General features: G+C 35.6%; 2 protein-coding genes and 1 long non-coding RNA gene across 3 annotated transcripts in view; 1 reads left to right on the top strand and 2 right to left on the bottom strand.

Moving 5' to 3' along the window:
• LOC121424935 (hexokinase-2-like) overlaps nt 1-15,098 on the bottom strand; it is a 63,603-nt gene extending 48,505 nt beyond the window's left edge. Inside the window, exons 1-3 of the mRNA XM_041620828.1 lie at nt 14,947-15,098; nt 5,465-5,630; nt 1,375-1,514 (exon numbers count right to left, since the gene is read on the bottom strand). Coding sequence (XP_041476762.1) covers nt 1,375-1,514; nt 5,465-5,630; nt 14,947-14,979 — 339 coding nt within the window. The 5' untranslated portion in view covers nt 14,980-15,098. The remainder of the gene's footprint in view (nt 1-1,374; nt 1,515-5,464; nt 5,631-14,946) is intronic.
• Nucleotides 15,099-15,841: 743 nt separating this feature from the next.
• Nucleotides 15,842-18,791, top strand: LOC121425442. The gene is made up of 2 exons (XR_005971493.1): nt 15,842-17,071; nt 17,472-18,791. It is a non-coding gene; the product is annotated as an uncharacterized LOC121425442 (long non-coding RNA).
• Nucleotides 18,792-21,837: 3,046 nt separating this feature from the next.
• The window catches only part of LOC121425441 (exportin-7-like), a 39,149-nt gene continuing 36,287 nt past the window's right edge, over nt 21,838-24,699 (bottom strand). The window contains exon 27 of the mRNA XM_041621496.1: nt 21,838-22,108. Coding sequence (XP_041477430.1) covers nt 21,979-22,108 — 130 coding nt within the window. The 3' untranslated portion in view covers nt 21,838-21,978. The remainder of the gene's footprint in view (nt 22,109-24,699) is intronic.

The raw sequence follows: 24,699 nt of genomic DNA, 5'->3' as shown, positions 1-24,699 counted from the left end.
TGCTTGCTTAAAAGCATTTACGCTTCCTTAGCAATCAGGAAAAAAAACCCACTACCATTAATAAGTAAAATGCAGATGTCAACAAGGAACTCATAGACACTTTTCTCATTATATTTTCTGTGATTTTTTTGTACACAAAGGTTTGTAGAGCTGATAACAAAATGTCCTTGCAAAGGTCAAACAAGAACATTGTTGCATGCACATTTGGTTTGAAATACTGGCCAGTAGTCAATCACTATGCTGCCCAACTTTGGCAAAAGGAAGCAAGTGACACATCAGTCAAATTTGAGTTACTGTTGTTTTTCAGGAAAAACTTGGGGAAGAAATTATTGTTATATGGAAAGATATTGAAGAAAATATGCTGTCAAATTGCATTGACGCCTATGTAAATGACGAACTCATATTGCTCATTTTACAACAAATGATACTTTCATATTAAACTTGCTTCCTTTTGCCAAAGTACGGCAGGATGGTTGTTTTAAGTTTACAACGGACAGCAAACCTCTTTGTTATTTGGCCCTTGTTCAATTAGACTTTAAACTTGACACTACAAATCAGATGCTTGAGCATTGCATAATGGAACATCATGTGTGATCAAACATAAAATAAGCTTCACCATCAATCACTAGGCATCATGTTACACAGGTAACATGGATTAGTTTTGTGACAATTGACAATAAAATACATGGTTGTTTTAAAAAAAAATGCAGGATAACGAAGCTGTTTAAATTGTGCTTTATAGTGGTAGTTAACACGTTTGATACCATGAGCTCAGAGTCGTGCATGCCCTTGTTAGTATGGCAGGCCTGCCAACTATTCCTTTCATCCAGGAATTACCCCATTTTTAAGATTTTTTATTTTTCCATAAAGAGGAGCATTCCGTTTTTCCATTTATTTAAGATGAAACATAAATCAGCCCATATATGTATTGTATGTATATATGTACAAGTTTACTGGAAATCAGTTCAGGAAAATAGTTTGGAAGATTGCTTTGCTAGCGTTCCCATTTGATTAGCCGAGAGTGGTTTTCAAAACCACTACACATAAAGTGACCTTGTTGCTATGGGAACGCTCTCAGTGGGGGTGACAGGTTTCGCGCAAAATTCAAAACCGCAGCGTAGATATTCTACACAGTGCGTGGAGTAAGGCGCTTGAAATGTGCGAAGCTCACTTCCTAAAGAATGTTTGTGTCCTCATTTACCCTAAAACCAGTTTAACGAGGGAAAGCGATCTTGAAAACTACATTGCGAGGTGGTTTTCCGAACTGGTTTGGAAGATCGCTTCCAAGACCGCTTTGACTGTTCTCATTAAATGTTAAACTAGTTTCCACTAAACTAGTTTTAGGGCGGTAATGAGAATGGGGTCATATATTACCTGATCTCCTGGCCCTCTCATCACTTCAGACGGGATGGTATAAACATCCATGCAGGTCTTGCTTTTACCATTCTTGATCTTTACCCACATTACACGGAAGTTGGAGCCGCCAAGATCCAGTGCAAGGAAGTCACCATTTTCTGCATTCGAGATAGTAGAAATTGAACAAAAGAATTACTGAGGGAGAGGGGAATGGAGGGGAGAGTGGGAGGGATGGGAGGAGAGGGGAGGGGATGGTGGAAGAAAAGAAAAGAAGGAAAGAGAAGGGAGAGAGGAAGAAGAGAGGGTTAAGAGCAGTTAGGAAGGGAGGAGGGAGAGAGAGAGACGGAAGATGGAAAATTTGCATAAAGATCAAATTTTCACAACGCATGGATGGAAAATGGTGGGACTATATGACAAGCAAACAAACAAGTTAATCAATAATTCCATTGGATTTTTGGAGGTTCAAACAAGACAATTTGTTCAGAAAAAAGAAGTACAAATTATACACCAATTGGGTAAACAAATGAGGTAATAAGAAATGGGGTGGGAAAGCCAAGAGAGCCTCATAACAAAAAAAAAATAGAGCTTAATGTAACAGAGTGAGTTTATTACTCCCAGCAAACATAAAAAGAATATTTTTTTTCATTTCAAAACCATCCCACAAACAAGTACATACACATTTTCACATTAATTTTTGATGAGAGACAAAACATTATTGTATTATGTATTTGTTCACTAATAATATGAATCTATTTTGATGAATTATAATTAATCAATTTATTCATTACATCTTCATCATCAACTCTAAATCAGCACCAGTAAATTTTTAACTGACTGTTTAGAAATTATTCATTTTTGTTTTAAAGCCACTTTCTCCTCCCTTTGTCATTAATGAACATTGTACACATTCTGTGAACATGTATGTCAAGACCTATTATGTATTATGTTGCTCGTCATCCTGGTCCTCAATACCATGTCATTTCACACTGAAAGAAAATTGAATCTTGTTTACTGTTGGAAGCACTGCGGATGACTTGTGCATGTGATAGGCACGTTTGATACTAGTTTGTTAAAGCTCGTATCTACTGCATGACATTTTCGCAGTCCTGATTATAAAGTGCTTGTTTAAACTAAAAAAAAAAGAGAAAATTTTGATAAATTTCTGGGTAAAATAAAACATGATTTGAATTTGTCAATGTTTGGAGTTTTGCTAAATTCAAAATAACTGGAAACCCCATGGTTCTATCATTCATTTACAGTATTCAGGAAAATTGTCAATTTAACACTTTAATATTGTGATTAATGAGGACTTACAGGGCTCCTTTTTTTTTAGTTTCCAGGCTGTGTTAAGAATTTTGAGGGCTATTCACCCTACCCCCTTTGTAATTTGTTCCCTGATTGAAAAAAAATCATCAAAATTTCAAATTCAAAACAAATAAAAATTACATTAGATGTTTTATTTGCCACTCTCCACCTAGGTGTAGTAGTATGCCACTCTTATTGTATTATTCACTATAAATATTATTATTACCCGGCCATTCTATTGAAAAGCATTTCTTCATTCCTCCCTTCCTCACTTTAAAGCAAGCAGAGGATATTCACACACGTGAATCTAGACATTATGCAAACATTTTGAAAGCCCATTGCATCATGCACTGTATGACCCAACAACTCCATATCTGTGTTAGATCACCTTTACGGGGACGCGAGCAAAATTTCCTCTGCAAACACTCCTCAATAATTCGGGATGCAATTTCCTAATTTCCTTCCTCCTTTCACGTTTTACTCTGTGTATCAAATGCCGAGTGAGGATGGTTAAATTATATTTGGGAACAATCGTATCGATCTTGAGAGGATATAGTCGAAACTGGAGCTTTCCTCACGGAGAAGCCGCAGTACAGAAAGGTTGCTTATAACGAATAAAAGCGAATCCAAATAGAGTAATACTGCAATGACTGCAGTCTGGAAAAGGCATACAAAATTTGGATCTATAGAATGATTCAATTTCATGCCACGGGCACAGATCAATACTGTATTTCTTTCATACCACCCCCCCCACACTGTCAAACACGTGTACATTACGACATTCGTAGAGTGACCTTCTAGTGTCATTCAAAGCTCGCCTCCACAGTTCGGGTGACAGGGAAAAAAAGTGTTTTAAAATGCCCTCCTCTCTTCCCCTCCCCTAGCAAAGATAAAAAACACCCCCGTTCCTCCCCAATGAAACCCCCTTTTTCTGTACCACACTTGATAATGTAGCATGTAATCATATCTAATATCTTAAAGGAAAACATTAAATGAAAGTACAGCTAATGAAATTTTCCCATTTTGGGTCTTACATTTCACTTCTCTTTGATTTCACATGACTTTTTTTTTATTCAGCTTCAAATATTATTCAGCTAAACTATCCTTCTTAATTCATTAATTCCTTTTTTTAATTGACAATATTTCTTTCATACCTAATGCATACACACCCTGTATATACAAGTGTTTACATTAAATGGTTTTAGTCATATTTTTTTCTCCACACATATACATGTAGGGGAAGGCGGGGTAAGTGGAGCATAGGGGCAAGTTGAGCCACCACCCCCAGGCTAATAATGAATGAGTCAGACATTGTGGTGGTGTCATTTATTGATGACCCATTGCATAACCCTCAACCCCACCACATTGTTTTCAACTTTGAAACAAAAAGTACTTTTTTAGAGGGAAAAATACAAATTTCAGCCAAAAAAGTAAAAAAGGGTGTGAAATAGATAAGTGCTGTTTACCTACACACGTCTTTAAATATATTATAGAAATAAGAACAATATTGTTAGTCCAGGTATGGATTCTCACTATTGTCATAGTCTTTCACATGATGGATGCATAAGAAATGTGTGGATGTGAAAATATCGCAAAAAGTTTCTCCTAATCTTTTAAAGCTCTCACTGAATTAGAGGTAGAGGTGTCGTAGTGTAGCGGTTCTGACTCTCGCCTTTCAATCAGAGGGTCGTGTGTTCGAATCCCACCCGGCACTAGCGTCCTTTGGCAAGATGTAGATCTGCATTTGCCACTCTCCACCCAGGTGTTAATTGGGTATCCAATAAGATGTGAAAGTTATTGTATGTTTGAATTTGCCAGCGCCTTTTGAGGCTGCAATCAATGCAATGAATGCTCCCCAGGGAGTGGAAATTGTGCAAAATTTGTATTGGGTGATTGGTTGTTGGTTTTGGGGTGGCAGGTCCCACATGGGTCACGTCTTACAAAGAGATTTTCGACCCTCTTGATATTTGACGATTGGTTTGATCACCTCAACTATATGGAAATCCATCAACATCATAATTTTTCCTGCAGGAAATTTGCTCAATATCCTTTGTGAACAAAGAGAAGCACACCGAATTGGCAAGACATTAACGGTTGTATAAGTAAACATTCATATCTAGAAAGCATCTTAAATTTGCTTTTTGTATATGTTGACTTTGCTGGCTTTCCATAGTTGTGGTTGATCGTATCAATCGTAACTCTTTGTAAGATGGGCCCATGGCCTGATTTTCGACCCTCTTCATATTTGACAACTTGACAGACTCTAAAGGATGATAATCAATTGACCCTCACCTTTCTTATTTGCCAAGAGGAAGTTTTAATAGAGGTCAGTATTTTGTATGTTTACTCCCAGATAAGTACAGATCAGCCCTTGCAGTTAACCTTCAGTAGCTCAATGCATGTTTTTAAATTGACTTAGAATCAACTATTAACAAAACAAGGAAATTATATCTCACTGGTTTAAATCATGTTAATTTGATTGTTTTATAAAGTCATTTATGAAATCTTATGAGAACTCCGTCCAACACGATCACTTTGGCCATTGTCAGTGAGAAACTTAACCTTACCCAAAGCTAAATGCAGAGGCGCTGACTCCCAAATTCCAAATCCCAGTGCCAATTTTTTCGATTCTTAAATTTATTTTTTTGTAAATGTAGTTTGATTGTCCTAGGAAGATTAAGACTGGGTTTAGGGAAATTGGGTAACCATCCTATGTTGGCTTTAGGAAAGGCATAGCTTCCCTCAGAGGTTCGCCAAACTGGACTACTTTATCACATGCAGTTGCTATGTCAGACAAGCCTACCTGTTCCATCGGGTAATGATGTAACATATGTCGGCAGCATCTTGATCTTGGCTGTTGGATTGAGTGCAGCCTTGAGGCCTTTGTTCATCTCATCTTCAAGTCTTTCCATTATTTGATACTGGAGATCACGGGTCACCTCAAAGCTTTTGATAAGGTCTGTTACCTCCTAAAATAGAAAAAAGATGTGGAAATACAGTAAAAGTATGTTTTCAAATGTAATATAGGTTTTCCAGTCCAATTTCATCAGGGTTGCATTTAAATTAATGAAAGGACTTTCAAATTCGAAATATTTTGTCAACCCTCTGCACACATGGTTCATTTTCATTTATTCATCATTTAATTCCGTTTTATATCATTCCTTTGAATTTGGTAGAAATTCAATTTAGGGAGAAATTCGTTCAAATTAATGGCCAAAAGTTGTCATTTAATTTCGCAACGACGAACTGATCGTTTAATTTCACCCAAAATACCATTTTCAATTTCATTAATCGGCACACATATTTGCACTTTAAACGTCCAAATTCAGATAACATGTTTCTGTGTTCATTTTTCTTTTATAACGTTATACAATCTTTTTTTCTGATTTTTCAGTTAGAATTATTTTATTCCATTATGTTTGATAAAGACGCAATTCATGTAACACTTATAGGATATGGTTGTGAACGGTTATTCTTTTAGTGATTAATGAGTGGGTGCAGGGGCGGATCAAGGATTTCCAAAAAAAAGGGGGGGCATTTTCTTTAGGAAGGTTTTTAACCAAAGAATAATGGACGGTCCACAATTTTTTTTAATTGTGGCTCTCAAAGGGGGGGGGGCATGGACACGAGTCGGGTGTGCCCCCCCCCTCCGGATCCGCTAGTGAGTGGGTGGATGACCAATGGTAGGTATTTTCTTTTCATCATCTTGTTCTTTTTTTAATTTCATATTATTGTAAATTATATCATTGTGGGGAAGGGATGGTACTGACCACGATCTATAGTAAATGGAAAAACAAGTTGTTGTTCCGATGATGGTTTTTCAGATGAATGATACATTTCAGTATAATGGTAAACATCCAATTAAGAAGTAAAACCCATTTCCATAATCATTCAAATGAAGTAACAAAATAAAAAATAAAAAAAACGAAAAACATTATGCATATCCTATAAGTGATCGCATATTAATGATTTTGAATTCCTAAACCTTCGCAAGGAGGGTACCGTTGCGAATTTGAAAACACCTCTTCGGCTATTTTAATTTGATCGATCTTTATACTTGTTTAAATGAAATAACCATGAAATCGCGTGCCAATATGATTAAATTAAATAAAGTATTTGGGTATTTAAATGTTTATCTCATAGGTCATTCGAATTAGTTGCAAATTGAACTATTACATCATTAAATCGGTTGAAATTTTGACGAAATTGGACGGGAAAACCTATAGTAAGTGTATATCTTACATTTTTTCAAAGGGTTTGGCCAATAAGCTCTTTATTCATTTGTTGTGGACCTAAGGTCTTGGAAAGCTCAACCTTTTTCTACGATTTGCCAGGGCTTGTAAATGTGTCCTCCCGTTATTTCATACTGAAGATCTCTGGTGAACTCAAAGCTTTTAATGAAGGCCGTTACCTCCAAAAATAAGAGGATTTGAATAAAAATACAAAATGGAGGTAAAAATCATTCATTCTAAATGTATATCATAATTTAACCTCTTCAAAGAATAATGTAATATATTCATATTGCTTGAACAGGAGTGTGGAAGTGTGTCTATTTTCTTAGAACTTTGGAAAGCTACTAGTACTACAAGATTTCAATGAGTGACACATCTTAGATAGATAAATGGATTTTATAAAAAGTGCCATACCTAGCAGTAAAAAACTGAAATGAATTTGATTTTCATACAAAACACAAGACATTAACAATATCAAGTACAAAACATTGGGCACCAAAATGTAATTTTTGCAGTGCACTTGAGAGAGAAATAGAGAGAGAAATAGATTGGGGAAAAAATGTTAAGTATCAAGGCACCACATGAGGGGTACCTAGAGACAACTGACTTTAATACTTTCATCCAAAGTGTACTCATGAAAATAACTCAGTATATACTTCAGATAAAATCTCGAAGTGTTTTGATGAAATCTTAATCATTTCACATCTTTGAGCTGTCCCCAAACATCAAACCCATTTACTGCATAATTCTGTAATTCCCATCAGTATTGTGCACGGACATAGAGGGCTTGAATTAATGGATGGCCATGGACAGGCAAGACGGTTCATTGTGTCATTTTGCTTTGAATAGGAGTACTTCATTCGTGTACTGAATGTCTTGGTAGCTCAACTCCTTCAAATGTGATGACCATCTTTAGTTTAGTCTTTATAGCTTGAAGTTTCAGAGTTTTTTGCTCAAACGTAGGAGCTCAATTTTGTTGGAAGGATACATGTAAATGTGCTTTATTCATAAATGTTGATTCTCAGATCCATTTTTAAAAAGCTCAAATTCATCACCAATGGCAAGTAAATAAACAAATTCATAAGCAAATAGAGTTGTGAAATCACATTGAATTCATTCCGCAGCATTATTTTGCTCTAAAATTCATGAAAAAAATAAAATGAAATAAATCAATTCCATTTTTTAAATCAGTCATTGGCTTTCTAATCTGCCTTTCATGATTTGTCATTTTGTTTGATACCATCACCAGTAATATTTATAAATTCTCAAGTCACATGACTATTAAAGCATAATCTATCATTAAATAACATTATATCCTTAATTATCTATTTTATCACAGATTATTCCATAAAAAGACAGTATAATCTGCAGTATAAGTGTAGTATACTTTTATTACAGAGTGACTGGCACTGTGTACGCAGACCCTTCAAAGTCCAAAGTGAATTCATCAAATTACTATTTGTATGTCAGGGTGATTTCATTTCTGAATGAGTGCATGTGTAATGTAAATATCACAGGTCCACAATCGATCACACTGCAAAGACTGCACTTCCATCCAATCTCAATACACTGTAGGTTGTGTCAAACCGCCTCGATCACAAGAATCCCCGTTAAATTACAAAAAATTTTTAAGGCTAAAAAATACCCGTTAATTATTCTCGCATTCACACCGCCCCGAAACACATCCCTCGCGATAAGTTCTCGAAGTTACGAGCATGCGCAGTGTGGTCTGATAAGCAGGCAAGGCGCGAGATTCAAAATCACTAGCCCAGCAGCCACCCACGCCGCTGCGCCCAACGACACGCTGGGCTAAAAGTTCCCGTAATTTGCTTTCACACTGCCAAAATACCTGCGACCTTGGAAAAATCCCCACGAAAGTTCTCGTAATTTCGCCAAGTACCTACATGTACTATTTAGCAGGTTTTTTCTTTCGGGGAAATTACGCGTAGTTTGCTTTCACATTACCAAAATACCTGGTATTTTCTGATCAGGGTAAATTTCCCGATCAGAGAATACCTGGAACTGGCGACTTTCGAGGCGGTCTGAAACCACCTAATCAGTTACCCATAGCCTTAACTGCAACACATCTAGGTTTAAATTCATGAAAGCTTTCATTAATAACAATTGTTATGTAGTTTCAGTGAATTTTCAAACATTTTTTTTGTAATTTATGAATGGGGAAATACACAATTACTATGAAAACTGATTTCTTGAAATGAACTTCGCTGTGAAAGAGCCAGGTTATTTGCCATGATCTGAATCTTCCACATAAAATTAACAAGATTTCTATCTAATCGTTTTCATCCCCAGATTTCCATCTGAAATTACAAAATATACGATTTATTGAAACAGCATGAATTTTGTGTACATTTGCTCCCCAAAAGAAAATGAGTAAAGTTTGGCATTTTGGACAAATACTTTTATCTCAAGGGCAACTTTCAAGTTAACCAACCACCACAAAAAAAGGAAATAATGACTGTTATCATCATTTTTTTGACAGGAAGTAATTAAATACAACCCCTTGAGGCAAACCTGTAACCTACATTCTCAGACTGATGGAAATCTATTAAAGTTATGAACACTGGTACTTGAAAATTGGATCTTCCATTTTCTAACATGTCAAATCTATTTAAAACAGCTTTATATCTCCCTTTTCAATTCAAAATTAATTACAGTCAACGTCTATTTCAATAGTTTGGCAATTTAAAGGGGGTTTTCAGTGATTTTTTTCAGACATCCCCCCTTTCTAATGATTAGTAACCATTACGACTTCGTTTTTTAATAATCACAATCGTCATATATGGTGCAAATTGGCAACTGTGGCATGTTAACATTAAGGATTAGATCAAAGCTAAATATACATTTTATGCAAGCACAATGTGAACTCTATTCTCAAAATAGGAAATAATCAGACCGATAACACCAGGTCCAAAATGCAAATAAAACATTGGAATACTAACACAATAACACTAGAGTGGAATGACAGTTCAAGAATGAGTTTGAACTTTGGTAGTTAAATGAAGAAGCCTATTTATAAACGACTGTAAAGCCATGAAATGATTTTTTTCTATTCTTTCTTATTCAACCTATGATGATAGCTAATTGGTATACATGTACTTCACAGAATGAAGTTTTATCATATTGGCTAAACCCATTTGGTCTACTAATTCTACTATTCTCCACTCGCTGTAATAATCACTTTTTATTCTATGCTCACGGTTTACATGTAATTCCTACATAATAAGCTTACATGTACTTTTTTGCACTTTGTCAAATGAAAATTTGGTTCATAAATAGTTTGTATGAATCATACAGACTAGACCAAGTGGGTTGCAGATGAAATGGGTGTTATAGCCTAAATGGGCTATCAGGCAATCAGACAAAATAGTCAGTAGACAAATTGGTTGTAAATCAATGAGATTAATACAACATATCGAATTGGACCAAACAGGAAATAAACAAAGTAGGTGTAGACCAAATGGCTATTTAACCCAGAAATCTCATGTTTTCCAGGGAGATTTCCAGTGATGCATATTCTGGTAAAACTCATTTTCCCTGGCTATATAGCATTTCTTCTCAATATTGCACTACCGGTACATATTTAAGATTGAATAAAGTAATATTTCAAGAAAATCAGGTCATCTACTGAAAAGACCTGTGCAAATCTAGCCACTCCTAAAAGTTCCAATATAAGAAAACTTGGATGGTTGAAAATCTCATCTCTCACAGAAAACATTGGCATCTCCATCAACATTATTTACCTATAAAAACAACTAATGCATTAATAGACAGAGTTCAACTTCCAACATGCTCCAGAAAATATAACTGAAAGTTTTCTTACTCCCCACTCTCTATCTCCTTTAGATATGAACATGGCAGATAATTGAAAAGTAAATCTAAAGTGTATTTCAAGAAGAATATTCTTCATGAATTTGATTGGAGAGATATATAAATTTTTTAATGGGAAAGGCAAAATACTGGTAGCAATCAAAGGTCATTATCATGCATGGCCATATATCAGTTGAATGTCCAATTGATTGGCTTGAATGACAATCTCATTGGCCTTGGCAAATGGTAGTGCACGCACTTTTTAATTTGGTGTAATACAAATATATACCCATAGAAAAGCACACAAAAATGTTACCCCCTTCCCCATAATCAATAATCTTTACCCCCATCCCCAAAATATGGATTATGTGGATCAATGTTTGCCTATTAATCATTTCATCAATCACAACAAAGGCTCATGAAATTCAACGACTGACAAGACAGCTTATTTCAAGTTCATGAATCACTGAAAGAATTTAAATGATAAATGTTATGAAGACTGAAAAGGGCATTGATCCCTCAAAGCTATATGTATTTTATTAATTTACTAGCATCCTAGGACTTAAAAATCTATAATCATAATGTACTCAACTTTATAACTGGCAGTAATATCATCATCCTAGAAATTGATAGCAAGTCTATTTATGATTTACCCCCCCCCCCCCCCCTGCCCTGGTTGATAATACTGATATGAAAACTCCTGAATGGTTGAAAAATCCTCGTACCATTCTTAAAATCAGTGATTATATAACCCAATCAATAGTATCAGTTAATCATCGACCACAGCCCTAAAATTGGTGCAGGCAAGGAGATATCACCAATATCTCCTTGGTGTAGGTAAAGGACCTACATGTACATGTACAATTGCATAGATGTACTAGTGGCACCACGTTAAAAGAACAAACACAGGCCCTGGGAACTGTTTCATGAAGATATTTTATAAGGATTTTGAATGACTCTAAAAAAAAACGACTGGTAAACAAAGTACCAAATAATAGTCCAGACTTTTTCATGATGTCTTTTAGAGAAGTTTAATATAGGTAATGCAAGAATGTAGTGCACATGGGTAATTTCAATTGAATTATTGGATATATATCAGTAAACAAGTATGACTATGTTTATATCTATACCCACACACAAAACAAATCCCCATTATAGATTTGCCAAATTCAAATAGCAGGGACACTTCTTACCCCCCCAAAAAAAAAAAAATAAGGAGAACTATACAAAATGGGCCTTTTCTACACAAGAAAAGAATTTCCTGTGGCTGAAATCATGTTGAAAAAGAAGAAAATCTCTACTTCTTTTTTGGAAAAAACAGCATCCTGAATTAGTGGAACAAAAATAGAAATATGAACAGAATAAAAAAAAAACATGTTTCCTTGCCAAACACCCACTCCCCTTAGAATGAGAGAAAAAAAAAGAATGTATCACGATTTTAACACACTTCGTATTTAAGGTATAAGAAGACCCACCCAAGCAACACCTCTTCTGAGCGAGGGTGTCGGATGGGTTGGAATGGGGATGGGTCCATGAGCAAGTATAGTCTGGGCTATACAAAACTTGTATAAATTGTAAATCTTAATACCATATTAACAGGCTTGGTAACATTTGAAAAAGAAAAAAAGGAGTCCTAATTGCACAGCGCGAATTTTTCTGTTCGGTTTCAGGTGTGTCTTCCTCACTTTTTTTTTTTAAAATAATGACATGTTTAACCTTCTTATATTTAAACATTGAGAAATTACAAGTATTGAAAAACTATTTTACTCTAGTACACCCATACTCCATCACACAAATGCAAATATGGGCTGATTAACTTTTGTACCTTAAATAAATAGAAAACGGAGTGCTCCTCTTTATAGAAAAATTAAAAATCTTAAAAATGGGGTAACTCCTGGAATAAAGAAGTAGTTGAAAGGCTTGCCATAATAAACAAAAACATGCAGGACTCTAAGCTCATGGTAGCGAATGTGTTAACATTACCACTACAAAGCACATTTTAAACAGCATTCTGGGTTTAAAAAAACAACCAACCATATATTTTATTGTCAATTGTCACAAAACTATAAACTGACTGTTAACCTGTGCAACATTAGTAATTTATCATGAAACTGAGTTCATGGCTGGTCATACGCGATTTTTAATTATACAGTGCTCAAGCATTTGATTTGTAGTGTAAAGTTTGAAGTTTAATTGTCCAAGGGCCCAATTGCAGAAAGGTTTGCTGTCCGTTGTAAACTTAAAACAACCCTTCTGCCATACTTTGACAAAAGGAAGCAAAGTTACAAAAGTATCATTTGTTGTAAATGAGCAATGTGTGTTTGTTTTTTACATAGGCCTCAATGCAATTTAACAGCATATTTTCTTCAATATCTTTCCATAGAACGATAATTTCTTCCCCAAGTTTTGCCTGAACATGCAACATACTGAGGGTGTTTCGGAAACAACAGTAACTCAAATTTGACTGATGTGTCACTTGCTTCCTTTTGCCAAAGTTGGGCAGCATAGTGATTGACTACTGGCCAGTATTTCAAACCAAATGTGTATGCAACAATGTTCTTGTTTGACCTTTGCAAGGACATTTTGTGATCAGCTCTACAAACCTTTGTGTAATGTACAAGGCCCAGGTTGTACAATCTGTGCACACACATACCGGTACACACTCAAGGTAAGACTCGATTCAGAAGTTATAGGGGTCATGCATGTAGGTCACCTTGCATGCTCTTGATCCCAGTCTGCCAATGGATGTTAAATCATAAAGCATTCTACCGGTATTCATAATTTGACCTTTTCTCTGACCCTGTACTTGCTATACTTGCCTCGGATAAGTATTTACCTTGAGTTTCATAACTTTCATTGCATTTTAGGAATACTTGGGAGTGTAAGTCTCCCTTTATTTTCCAGTTGAATCTACACCAACTGTTAGACTCAGAGATACCAAGTTCACAGACCAGCTATGAGTGAGATTTTCTGTGAATCTGAGTGAGACCACAGACATTGTGTATGTACAATGTATATGGGGATAGGCTGTGAAAGTTGCGTGAGACAGAGATTTGAGGGGATGAACAAGAGTCCAAAATGCTTGAGTCTCACGCATAATGCGTGAGACTTGGTAGCTCTGAAGACTGAAAATAAAGTCTTTGGGTATTTGTGGTCCAGACCGTGATTTTCATGATTTCCTATGGCACCTTAACAAGCACAAGAAAGAAATAAAAAACCCTCAAAGTTCAGTCTTAATTTGACTAACAGAATAATTTCCCTGGTATTGCATTGCGATTTTGTTCCACATATTTTTAAGACTGCACGAGATCTATAAAACAGTAGCAAATTCTTATAGTTAAGACTGGTCTACAGAAATTAGTTGAGAGTTTTTCTCTTATGACCAATAATGGTAAGCAAAATTATTCCCTGTCAACATTAGTCCAAGAGATAAGAACAATCTTTGGTACTTTAATATCCAAATTATTTTGAGTCTAGACCTATAATTGTCAGTTATTTATTGATTCCTTTGTTATTGTTTATTTGTTAATTACAATGTGTTTTTTATTGTAAAAAATCTGTCAATTCAGCTTTTATTCTGCAATCACATGTTTTTAATAAATCTTCAAATCTTAAACTGGTCAGGGCAATGACAATGTTGCTTTCTAAAATGCATGCAACCAGAAACGGCAGAATCAACCACTTTGTTTCAACCCTTAGCTTTTCCTCATCTTGATCTCTTGCTTCTTCTCCCAATTCTCCTCATCTCCCATTTACACAGATCAATAACAAACCAGTCACACACTCAAAATTTTAAAGTATTTGTGCTTGTTGAGATTTTTTTCTGGACCCATGTCATATCATTTTCACATTTCTCTCTCTTTTATACTTATCATCTAACAAGCCTTTCATAATTTTTTTGTTTTAAATCTCTATGACTAAGAAACTAAATCCTACCAAGAGATGTGATTAGTTTGATTAATGTCCTTAATACTTTGATAGACAGCAAGATATGCAAAAATAATACTGAACTGAAAATGTTTTGGATGATATGCCTATGCCTTATGGCTATGGCTGCAGCAAACAATCTGCGGCCGCGGACAAAGCGAATTTTCCTACGTATTTTGCCACCCGCCGGCGCCGGGGCGGCCGGGTCGGTGCACAATTAATTCTGCTTGTTTGACAAGATCAGCAAGAGGCGCTTTATCAATGAGGTGAAATATGTCAATTTCGATCTAGTACTTACACTAGGAAAGTCTGCATTCTGTTCTCCAGGCATTGTTGCTTAAGTTACTTTTCCTACTTGCGACTTGGCAGAAAAAATGCGATGTTAACGAGAAGTTAGCTCCTAAGTTGACACCACGCTAGCTTGCAGACGACACTACACACACGTTTGACGTTTGCAACATAAATAGCAGCGCTTGGCATGCCCGCAGCATGCAGCACGACGATTGCCCCGTCGGCAGTCCAGTGCGCGCAGCATATGCAATTGATTGATCTCGACAATTTTTTCCTCCAATTTGATTTCATTCATCCATATTCAAGTAGAAATTTTGATTGTATGCTATTCTTAATTTATTCAAATATTAAATTACAAATTTCCAGGACCATTATCACCATTTTCATCACCATCACAACCATATCATATCACCCCCATCGTCGTCATCACCACCACCATCATCACCATCATGATCACCACCATCATCATCACCACCACCATCATCACCACCATCATTACCACCATCATCATCATCATCATCATCATCATCATCACCACCACCATCATCACCACCATCATTACCACCACCATCATCATCATCATCATCATCATCATCACCACCACCACCACCATCACCATCATGATCACCACCATGATCACCATCACATCACCATCATCACCATCATCATCATCATCATCATCATCATCATCATCATCATCATCATCTTCATCATCACCATACCCACCACCACCACCACCATCGTCGTCATCATCCTCCTCATCATCAACATCACCACCACCATTAACATCATCTTCAGGCAAGTAATGATCAGATTAGGATATACCCTAGTCTGTTTTGGTTTGCGCACAAATAATTCTTTCAAAGAACAAATGATTTAACATGACTTCACTGGGTTTTTTTTGCAAAAGACATTTTCTCCAAATTTTATTCATATTCTCTTCACAAATGTTTGTACAAATATTCTTACAAATGAAAGTATCAAACTTCTTGATTATTTTCCCTCCATCAAGGGTTAACAATGCTTGCTATTCAACAGTTTTACTGTGACATGACAGGCCGTTATTGGCCTTCAATTTCTCAAACATGAACCAAATCCTTTGAGGGACATTAACAAAACTATCACAGGTAAAACAATTAGGTTTCCTTTGCATAATTTGTATTATTTAGTGATCTTTAAGGGGATGTCTTGTCTAATACACATAAGCATTAAAATGACATAAACATGGTAGAGGATACAAAATAAATCCATCAAAAGATATCAAGTTTGGAAATATTACTTTAACGACAGCAACTGCAAGCTGCTATCCCAAAGGCAAACATTTACACTAACATCTGCATAAACCGATCTTCTGAGTTGAATAATCGGCTAAAATCCCAAAGCAATTTTTCAAAGACCAGATTACGGGAACAAAATTTTTCTCAGTTGAGTAGAATTCTGTGGTCCCAAGAGATAAAACTTTTTGCAGATTTACCCTTTTTATAAATTCCATAAACTCATATATCTTAGAATCAAATTCTAAATCAATTTACTTGTGCATATAATATGTATTCAATGGTGTAGTAACATTTCTCCTACGGTTGCCGTACGGCAAGTCGAAAACATTCAAACCACCTATACGTAGCTGTACAAAAATGTTTTAAAACGGCCGTTTTCCACTTGCCATACGGCCACCTAGGGGAACTGTGACTGCGCCATGAACACACGGTATCATAACACACTTTCCTGCATACAAAATCATCATAAATGATTTTTCAAAAATGACAATTTATGGATTCTATAGTTCATGACATATGGAAAGCAGCTCGCAAGTCATACAAATATCAAAACTTTTTTATACTTTGATGCATTTTTTGTCAAACTTTCATGGATATGTATTTTTCATTTTGCTGCTTTTATCAAAACCAAATTGAATTTGGGATGGATCCCCTTTGAACGTACACAGAAGATTTTCAATCTTACATCACATTATTCTTGTGTTCATGGCGAGATGTCATGGATCACTTAATATAATTTCTACATTGAATAGCCACTGAAACAAGTAACCAAACTATCACATTTAAAACTTACATCTTATATCTAGGAGTTTATGTCAGTATTAAAGTATGTTATATCATTTTATCTACTTAAAGGTAAATGCTAGTTTTGGTAACGATATCAAAATGAGTTCGTACAGAATCCAATGAAATGACCACCAAAGTGTCTGGTTGTATAAATAAAACGCATGTGCCAAAGGATTCTGGAAGAAATTGTGTAATTGCTGAGAAATCGGCAAATAAGCACAGGAATCGGGTAGGGCGTCGGGCCCGACGCCCTAAGCAATAATTATACATTGTCCCACGTGCGCTTATCTGTGTTGGGGATCTTCGGTGTGAACATTTTTCAGCGTAGATTTCAAGATTTCACAAAGTTCAGTTAATGTAACTGTACCAGATCTAGATCCTCGATGATATACTGACAATTAAGCCTTGTTTTACAGACTTTCTCATGAAATCAGTGTTTACTGCAAATACTGGAATTTCTCTTTAAAAGCAACACAAGGAATATTTTTCACACAGGGGACCACACTTTTTCTTCAGTAAATGTGTTTTAAAAAAATATGAAAATGACCATCAAATTGTGATTTGATACGTGTTCAGCCCCCCCCCCATACTTTGCAAATTATTCTGACATCCCTGACACACACAGGGACCCGTCGCAGCTTGCAACAAAATGCAAGGGAAGAAGGTCAAATTCCAATATTGTGAATTTGGCGATTTCATGTATTGTCTCAAAATTAGTTTAAGATTGTATTGATTGAGACAGTCTACATAATAGCTTTAATCCACTCTACTTTCACTGTCTATTTTCCTATTAAGCGCATAGAGAACCTAATGGGCAGTGATATGCGCTATGCAAGCACTGTTGTACTATTATTGGAGATTTGGGGTATTAAGATTGTAGGTAGAATCAGAGTTCAACTTATACCACTAAAGTCACATGTAGTAAATCTTACAAAGAGGTCCTTGGTGCCATGGTAGGATTAAACATAAACCAAGGTTGATAGTCTGGACCACTAAACCAAATCCCATTAGGCGGTGCTGCACAAGCCAGTTTGCTCCATCTTGAGATTTTAGCCGATTGGCCCTCCCCGCGATTAATCTCGAGATTCAAGAAACCCCGTCTCCACCATTGCACGAAGAGCGATTCCTTCTCGAGCAAGGCATCGATGTATTATAGTCTGACGCCGTGAATAAATAATCCCGAGTGCGTCTGCACCTGCGAATTAGTGGGATAATTCGTAAAATAGCGCGCTATTTTCCAAATAATCCCAAGTTGACTTGGGATTGCAATATCGAGATTAATCCTATGAACTAGTGCGATAATTGTGTTTCCATTACAAATAATCTTGAGATTGTTCAGATCTTGATAATTTGCCGGATCAGAAATAGCACGCTAATTTCAAAACTCCGGCTGGTGCAGACGGCCCTATTGGCATCAACAAGAGGGAGCAGTCAGTGTCATGTTTGTAAGTTACACAAAACTTTCACAAGTACAATGACCTTAATGGTGTTTCACAAATCTGTTAGTAAAGTTACAAATGACTTCATGCACGACTCGCATTATGTTTTTATGAGCCAAATCAGCTACGTGAGGATACATTTTCTTGTAAATCATTCAGCAAACGAACTCATCACCTGGGTCCCGTTGCAGAAAGAGTTGCGTATATATGCAAATAAAAAAAAAATCTATGCATGCTTCATTGGTTGAAGAAAATTTGTTTGATTTCTTGGGGTTGCGTTTGATCGCATTTCTCTCTGCAACACGCCCAGTTCTACCTAAAGTGTGGAGTTCATGAATAGCTTTATGAATCAAGCAGAAGCCCTGTTCTCAGATCCAAACATTATCCTTTCCCTGATATAACATTGTTTGACAATTTATAAATGATGTATTCACACGTAATAATGGTTGAATTAGCCAATGGGGATCAAAATATTTGACATTCTAATTCAGCATCCAATTACATGTTCCAGTCATTATTAAATCATCCTAACTTACAAACAGCTTTATGAAAAACCAACCGGGGTGGGATATTTTGTATCCTTTATGTTGACTGTATAATATAATTTCTTTGAGGATATTTTTCATATTAGAGACTCTTTGGCTACATAAATCAATTACTGTTTCACTGTCCAGGATGTGTCACATACAATTTTGTGATCAATTTCAATACTATAAGTCCCAAAAGATCAGCTCTGATTGATGGAAATGAAGTCCTCTTTCATTCATGTAAATATTATTTTAAATGTAATTTTTTTTATCATAACAGCTCAGGCAAGTATGTAGCAAAGAGGAATGATCACATGAATAATCATCATCAGATTGCTTTAATTCTTACTTAACAGCTATAGAGAAAATTCTCAATTGAACACTTTCTAGGCAATAAATCAGGAAAAGGGGTCTCCTACAAAATAAATTTGTATATACTTTTAAATTCACACTTTTTGCAAGTTATCTGTAACAGTATTTTGACAATGTATTTAGTGGCAAAGGTAGAAATACCAAAGCCACGTATAAATTAGGAGAAAAAAATATTGGACAGCGTTTGTCAAAGTATCTCAATGAGATATAAATATCATAATTGGTATCTGTGTGATATTGGGCCTTACATTGTATAGTAGATTATGACAATATGAATGCAAGCAAAATGAAAGAAAGTCTTAATTCAGGCAGACAGACATGCATTTATATCTGTTAGCAAAATCTAATCTGAATTATTACAATATGATAGGTTTAGATTACAAATGCAATTGACCTGTTTAAAGAAATAGTTTTAAACTTTTACACCAAATTTATGTACAAATTTAATGTGTTTTTTTTTTTGTGTGTCTAACAATGGTAGACAATAAGACCCACACAGGCAGTTAATACATAATACTGTACCATCATTTGCAAAAGTTAAGACCACCTGGAAATTTGTGTGTATAGTGCATGTATAAATTGTATATCATTGTACTATACTGTAATGTTTCATTGAAACAACACCAACAAATTATATGAGGCCATTAAAAAAAAACTTACAGTTTATTACAATTGTTACATGTAACTATACAATACACAACACTCAAGTGGTCTTAAACTTTTGAAAATGGTAAAATCAGCAACAAATTATAATGTATTGAAATGTATAAATGCTTGAATCTTATTGTAATTGTATATGCCTGGAAATCAGTTAAAGCTGTCAAAACTTGGCAATGTGATGTTCAATAGCTAACCAATAATTTATCAATGCATTATTTCCCACATTTTTTAAAAATACCACGGGTTTAGGCTAAGATATATTATTTGTCCAGTAGATGTCGTGCTCCAGTATAAAACCTGTTGATGCCTCTCCCGAAATGAGATTGAAGTTTGTACCCTTCATATATCATGAACTATTTAACCACATATTCAAGGGGTTTATCACCAAACAATGGAGTATATTTCATACAATGAACACGTCTAATTCCATGAATTTTGTGAAATAATGTGAAGCAATACATTCCAAATTACATCCAGGTGAAAATGTTGCAATGCAGATTCTATAGGATGGAATCACTAATCATCAGAGAAACCAAAACAAGTTGCATAATTCACCAGGTATTTGATTACCATTTTTTTCAAACACAAGATTTGACTTGCCTCTTTATAAACTTGTGAGACAGAAGAATTAGAATTATGTCACATCTCCCAAAACTCACTAAAACATTGAACATAAGCCTAATATTACTTCTTTGCAAAGTTCTTGCTAAAGATTCATAAACTCACCAAAAATACCCAATTTTGTTTCAATTTTCCTTTCTTGACTTTTTCTCCCGCAAATAAGCATTTCTATGAAACTATGAGTTTGATATGATAAACCTGAAACCAAAAGTGTTCTATGCACCAAAAGACACATATTTTGTCCAAAGATTGTCTGTAGATGATATCGATATTCCTCCATCGAACAGCAAATTAACAAATTATGGACGAAGAGAAAAAAGGAAAGTAAAATATGAAATTGCATAATGAAATCTTTGAGTCTTAAATTTTAACTTGCAGCATATGGGCTCACACCAAACTTGAATTACAGACCAAGTCAGCAATCATTGACAGTAGATTACACTCTATCAGTACTTTACTCTTTACAGCCAGAACAAGTGAGCACATTATTCCGACTTGGTCAATTTGTTCTGGCTCAGAGTGTAAATTCGAGTGTAAACCGATGACAAAGAATGCTGACGGCCACCATAATATGCTTAAGATACATTGTCCAAATAATATAATAGAAAAGGAATTTTCTTACAAAAATAATTTCTCGAGAGGATGGAAGTGAAAATACACCCTTTCTTTACAAATGCCTTAAGGTTTATCCCAACCACTATTTCCAACTAAACCCCTTCACATATGGTCTTTTATATAAAGGTGTGAGCACAAAAAAAAATGAAGAAAGTGATGAAAGAAAAACATAATCCACATTTTTCACACATAATACCAGTTATGTTATCCCAAGCTGAAATTCTCCACATAGAGTGCCATAAGACCCAACTATCCAATGATCATGGGGTCGACACATTGAAGTATGAATTCATAGCAAGTGTATACTCGTATACGTTGTTCATCTGTAGCTGTCCGCCAATTACTGCAGTCCCGTGCATGATCTTTATTGTCGCTTTCTACCTACTGTTGCATGACTTCTTTAGTCCCATACACACTCTTTCATGTAGCTTTCCACTAAAAGGATTGCATGTCTGCTGCAGTCCCATATATGCCTTTCCCTGTATTCTCCTCTACTGAATGCATCATACTCTTCAATCCCACAAATTACCTTTTCTGTAACTATTCACCACTGGTTTCTCAACCTCTGCGGTCCCTCCTACGCAGTTATTTTTTAGTGATCCACTAACACCATTGGGCTTCCACCTGCACCCCCAAAATCACTATCCACATCCATGCATATTACTCTAGATGGTTTGCGGGTAATTGCAGGAACAGAAAGACCCTGAATGACTCCCATTAGTCCCACTGAGTGGATTCTATGTTAGCTCATCATGTCAACCGTCACTGTGGAGTTGCTACCCGTGCTGCCATCTCCGTTGTTACCCGACGTGTTGGACGTCCGCAGAGAGTCGTTCACGTCCCTCCTGAATACAGACAAGTTCTGCGTAAATCTGAAATATAAAAGAAAAATGAAAACCACAATATTAATAGGAAAAATCTGCTTTTATATCATGTTTAAAGGCCACCGCACACCTTACGATGGGTCTGCGACCCGAGTTTGGAATAAAAACACAGAATTTGATGCTAACATTGAAACATGGAATATCTTACTGTGTAATGTTCTAAATCATCGTACGAATACCTAGGTTCAAATCTGTGACATTGCTATCATCCTTATTAAAATAAATGAATTTTAATATCTAGTCATAATGACATCTTAGCAATAATTCAACTGGCTACGACTCAAAACTAATTTGGCGTTTACTCCAAAATAGAGGCTTGCAATCAACCAAAATTGTTATTATTAGTATTCTTTCAGTTCATTTGAACCTCAAAGAAAAAGATACTTTTCGTTCACATTTTCAATTGTAAGGGGTGCAGTGGCCTGAATATGTCAAGCACTTTACAGATATATATATCATTACCCTGGTCACGGGATTCTAGCTCACTCAAACACAATGCGAACAATGTCCAACTTCCAGCATTCCCGCAAAAAGATTTAAAACTCAAATGCCAGGCATACCATACTACATAGGCTTTCTCATCCTATCTGGTAGCCATTTAAAACCTGGATGGAGAGCGGCAAAGTCTGGATTGATGTCTTGCCAGATAAAAGGATGCTAGCCGCATTGGTACCTGAGCACACAACCCTTTAATTTGAGAGTCAGAACCATTACATTACAATGATTCCACAAAAAGTACTTGATTTTTCTAGAACTCAGAGCCATGGTGCAAAAAATGCAGAAGTCATATCCACACAATATCTACAATGAGGCAATTCTCAATTCAGTATAAAACATCTATAGTTAATATTGTTACAAATTAGTGATATTGAAAAAAAATCATATTGTGTTTATGGGGAGGGGTTTCATTTTATCTCAATTTGCAGTATACCTTTTGCATCTTTTTACATGACAGATTTTCAATACTTTGATAGCCAAACCAACTGTCAGTCTGTCACAAAGGAAGAGGCTTTCAAGACAAGAAATTAAACTGTTACACATAAACAAATCAATTCTCTCTTAACACATAATGGGTGGCAAAAACCCATTAAAAGAAAATGAGAAATTCAATTCAGAAACCTGTGTGTTTGATAAAATAGTAGTCTTCTACATTAAAAATACTCCCACTTTAGTCAAAGAATAAAAGTCAATCTTTACTTCTTGGCAAATTAATTATTTGACAGTGTCTTAATTATTGAACTAATTAGGGTTAAAATGTTATTTCAGTAATTCTTTGCAAAAGAATGTGTTGAGGAAGGAGGAAAAGGTATAGTTTTGTGTACATGTAAATCTTCATAAAATCTAATATAGATGGTACAGTTAAGAGAATGGCTGAAAACCTAACTTAGAATGACACATGGGCACTAATAGTAACCCTTCGATTTATCAGTTCAAATAGAAATGACCGAAATCAAACTACACTGTAATACAAATGCAAACAAAAATCCAGAGCACCTTTGGACTTTAGGACAAGTGGTCTCATTCCCATTGAAAGCCAGTACACTTGAAATAAGGAAATGTGTAAGGTTGGATCTATGTATATCGCAGTAGGTGTTTTTTTTTTCCATTTTTCAGTAATTAATGTATATTGTGACATTTACTGTGATGCATGTATTTTGATCGATGATGATAAAGCATGAATCATTGCTACTTCAATTCCCTAGCAATGCACCAATGATGTTTGAAAGAAATCATAACCCCGCCCCCACCAATTTTTTTTTTTTTTTTTTTTTGGGGGGGCAGTTTGCGTTAAGGACGTTGTGACATTGTGACCTATAGGGCAAATCAGTGTAGTATCTCATTTCCTCATAATCTCCCTTGTACATAACTTTGTAATCAAAGCTACTACAGCTCGGCGAAAATGTGGGACTCGCTTCGTGACTCCAGAGAGTTCGAAAACCAGAACATCAGCAACCATCTTCAATTTTTTTTGACAGATATCCATTTATTCATTCATCTTTAATTTTTGAACATATCATCTATTTTCTATTCAATAATCGTAATATCTTAGATGTATTTTTTTTTATTATTTCTTCGGGGGGGGGGGGGGGAGGGGGGCTGGGCAGAAGTCATTAATTTGCCCTGTAACACCTTGAACATCAATGGAATAGATGCAAATATGTATGTCAAATAATGTGACAGCCACAAAATTCATCCTAAACTTTGGACTATTGTGATATATCATCACTCATTCAGGCTTGAATTATACTTCACTCCACCAACTGTACAAGAATTCTACTAAACTACATCCAGACTGCAATGAGGTCATTAAGGCAGTCAAGAGAAATGTGTACACTTTGGAATGTCAGGCACACATCACTTCTCCTTTTATTTGATCTCGTGTTATATCAACTGTCAACACTTGGGTTATGTTTAAAATTATTCTACCAACAAATCTAGTATTTTTAAACAACCTGTATCTTTACACTGTGAGACATTCCCTTTTTGCCAATATGTATAAATATGCATGAAGGAAAACGAAACCTTTGAAACAAGATAGTTTGTGTGAAAACAGAAAAATAAAAGCAACAGATCAACAA

The sequence above is a fragment of the Lytechinus variegatus genome, chromosome 12 (genome assembly GCF_018143015.1).
Source record: "Lytechinus variegatus isolate NC3 chromosome 12, Lvar_3.0, whole genome shotgun sequence".
NCBI classification, from domain to species: Eukaryota; Metazoa; Echinodermata; class Echinoidea; order Temnopleuroida; family Toxopneustidae; genus Lytechinus; species Lytechinus variegatus.
The sequence above is the reverse complement of the archived record's forward strand: the minus strand, read 5'-3'. Positions and strand labels throughout refer to the sequence as shown.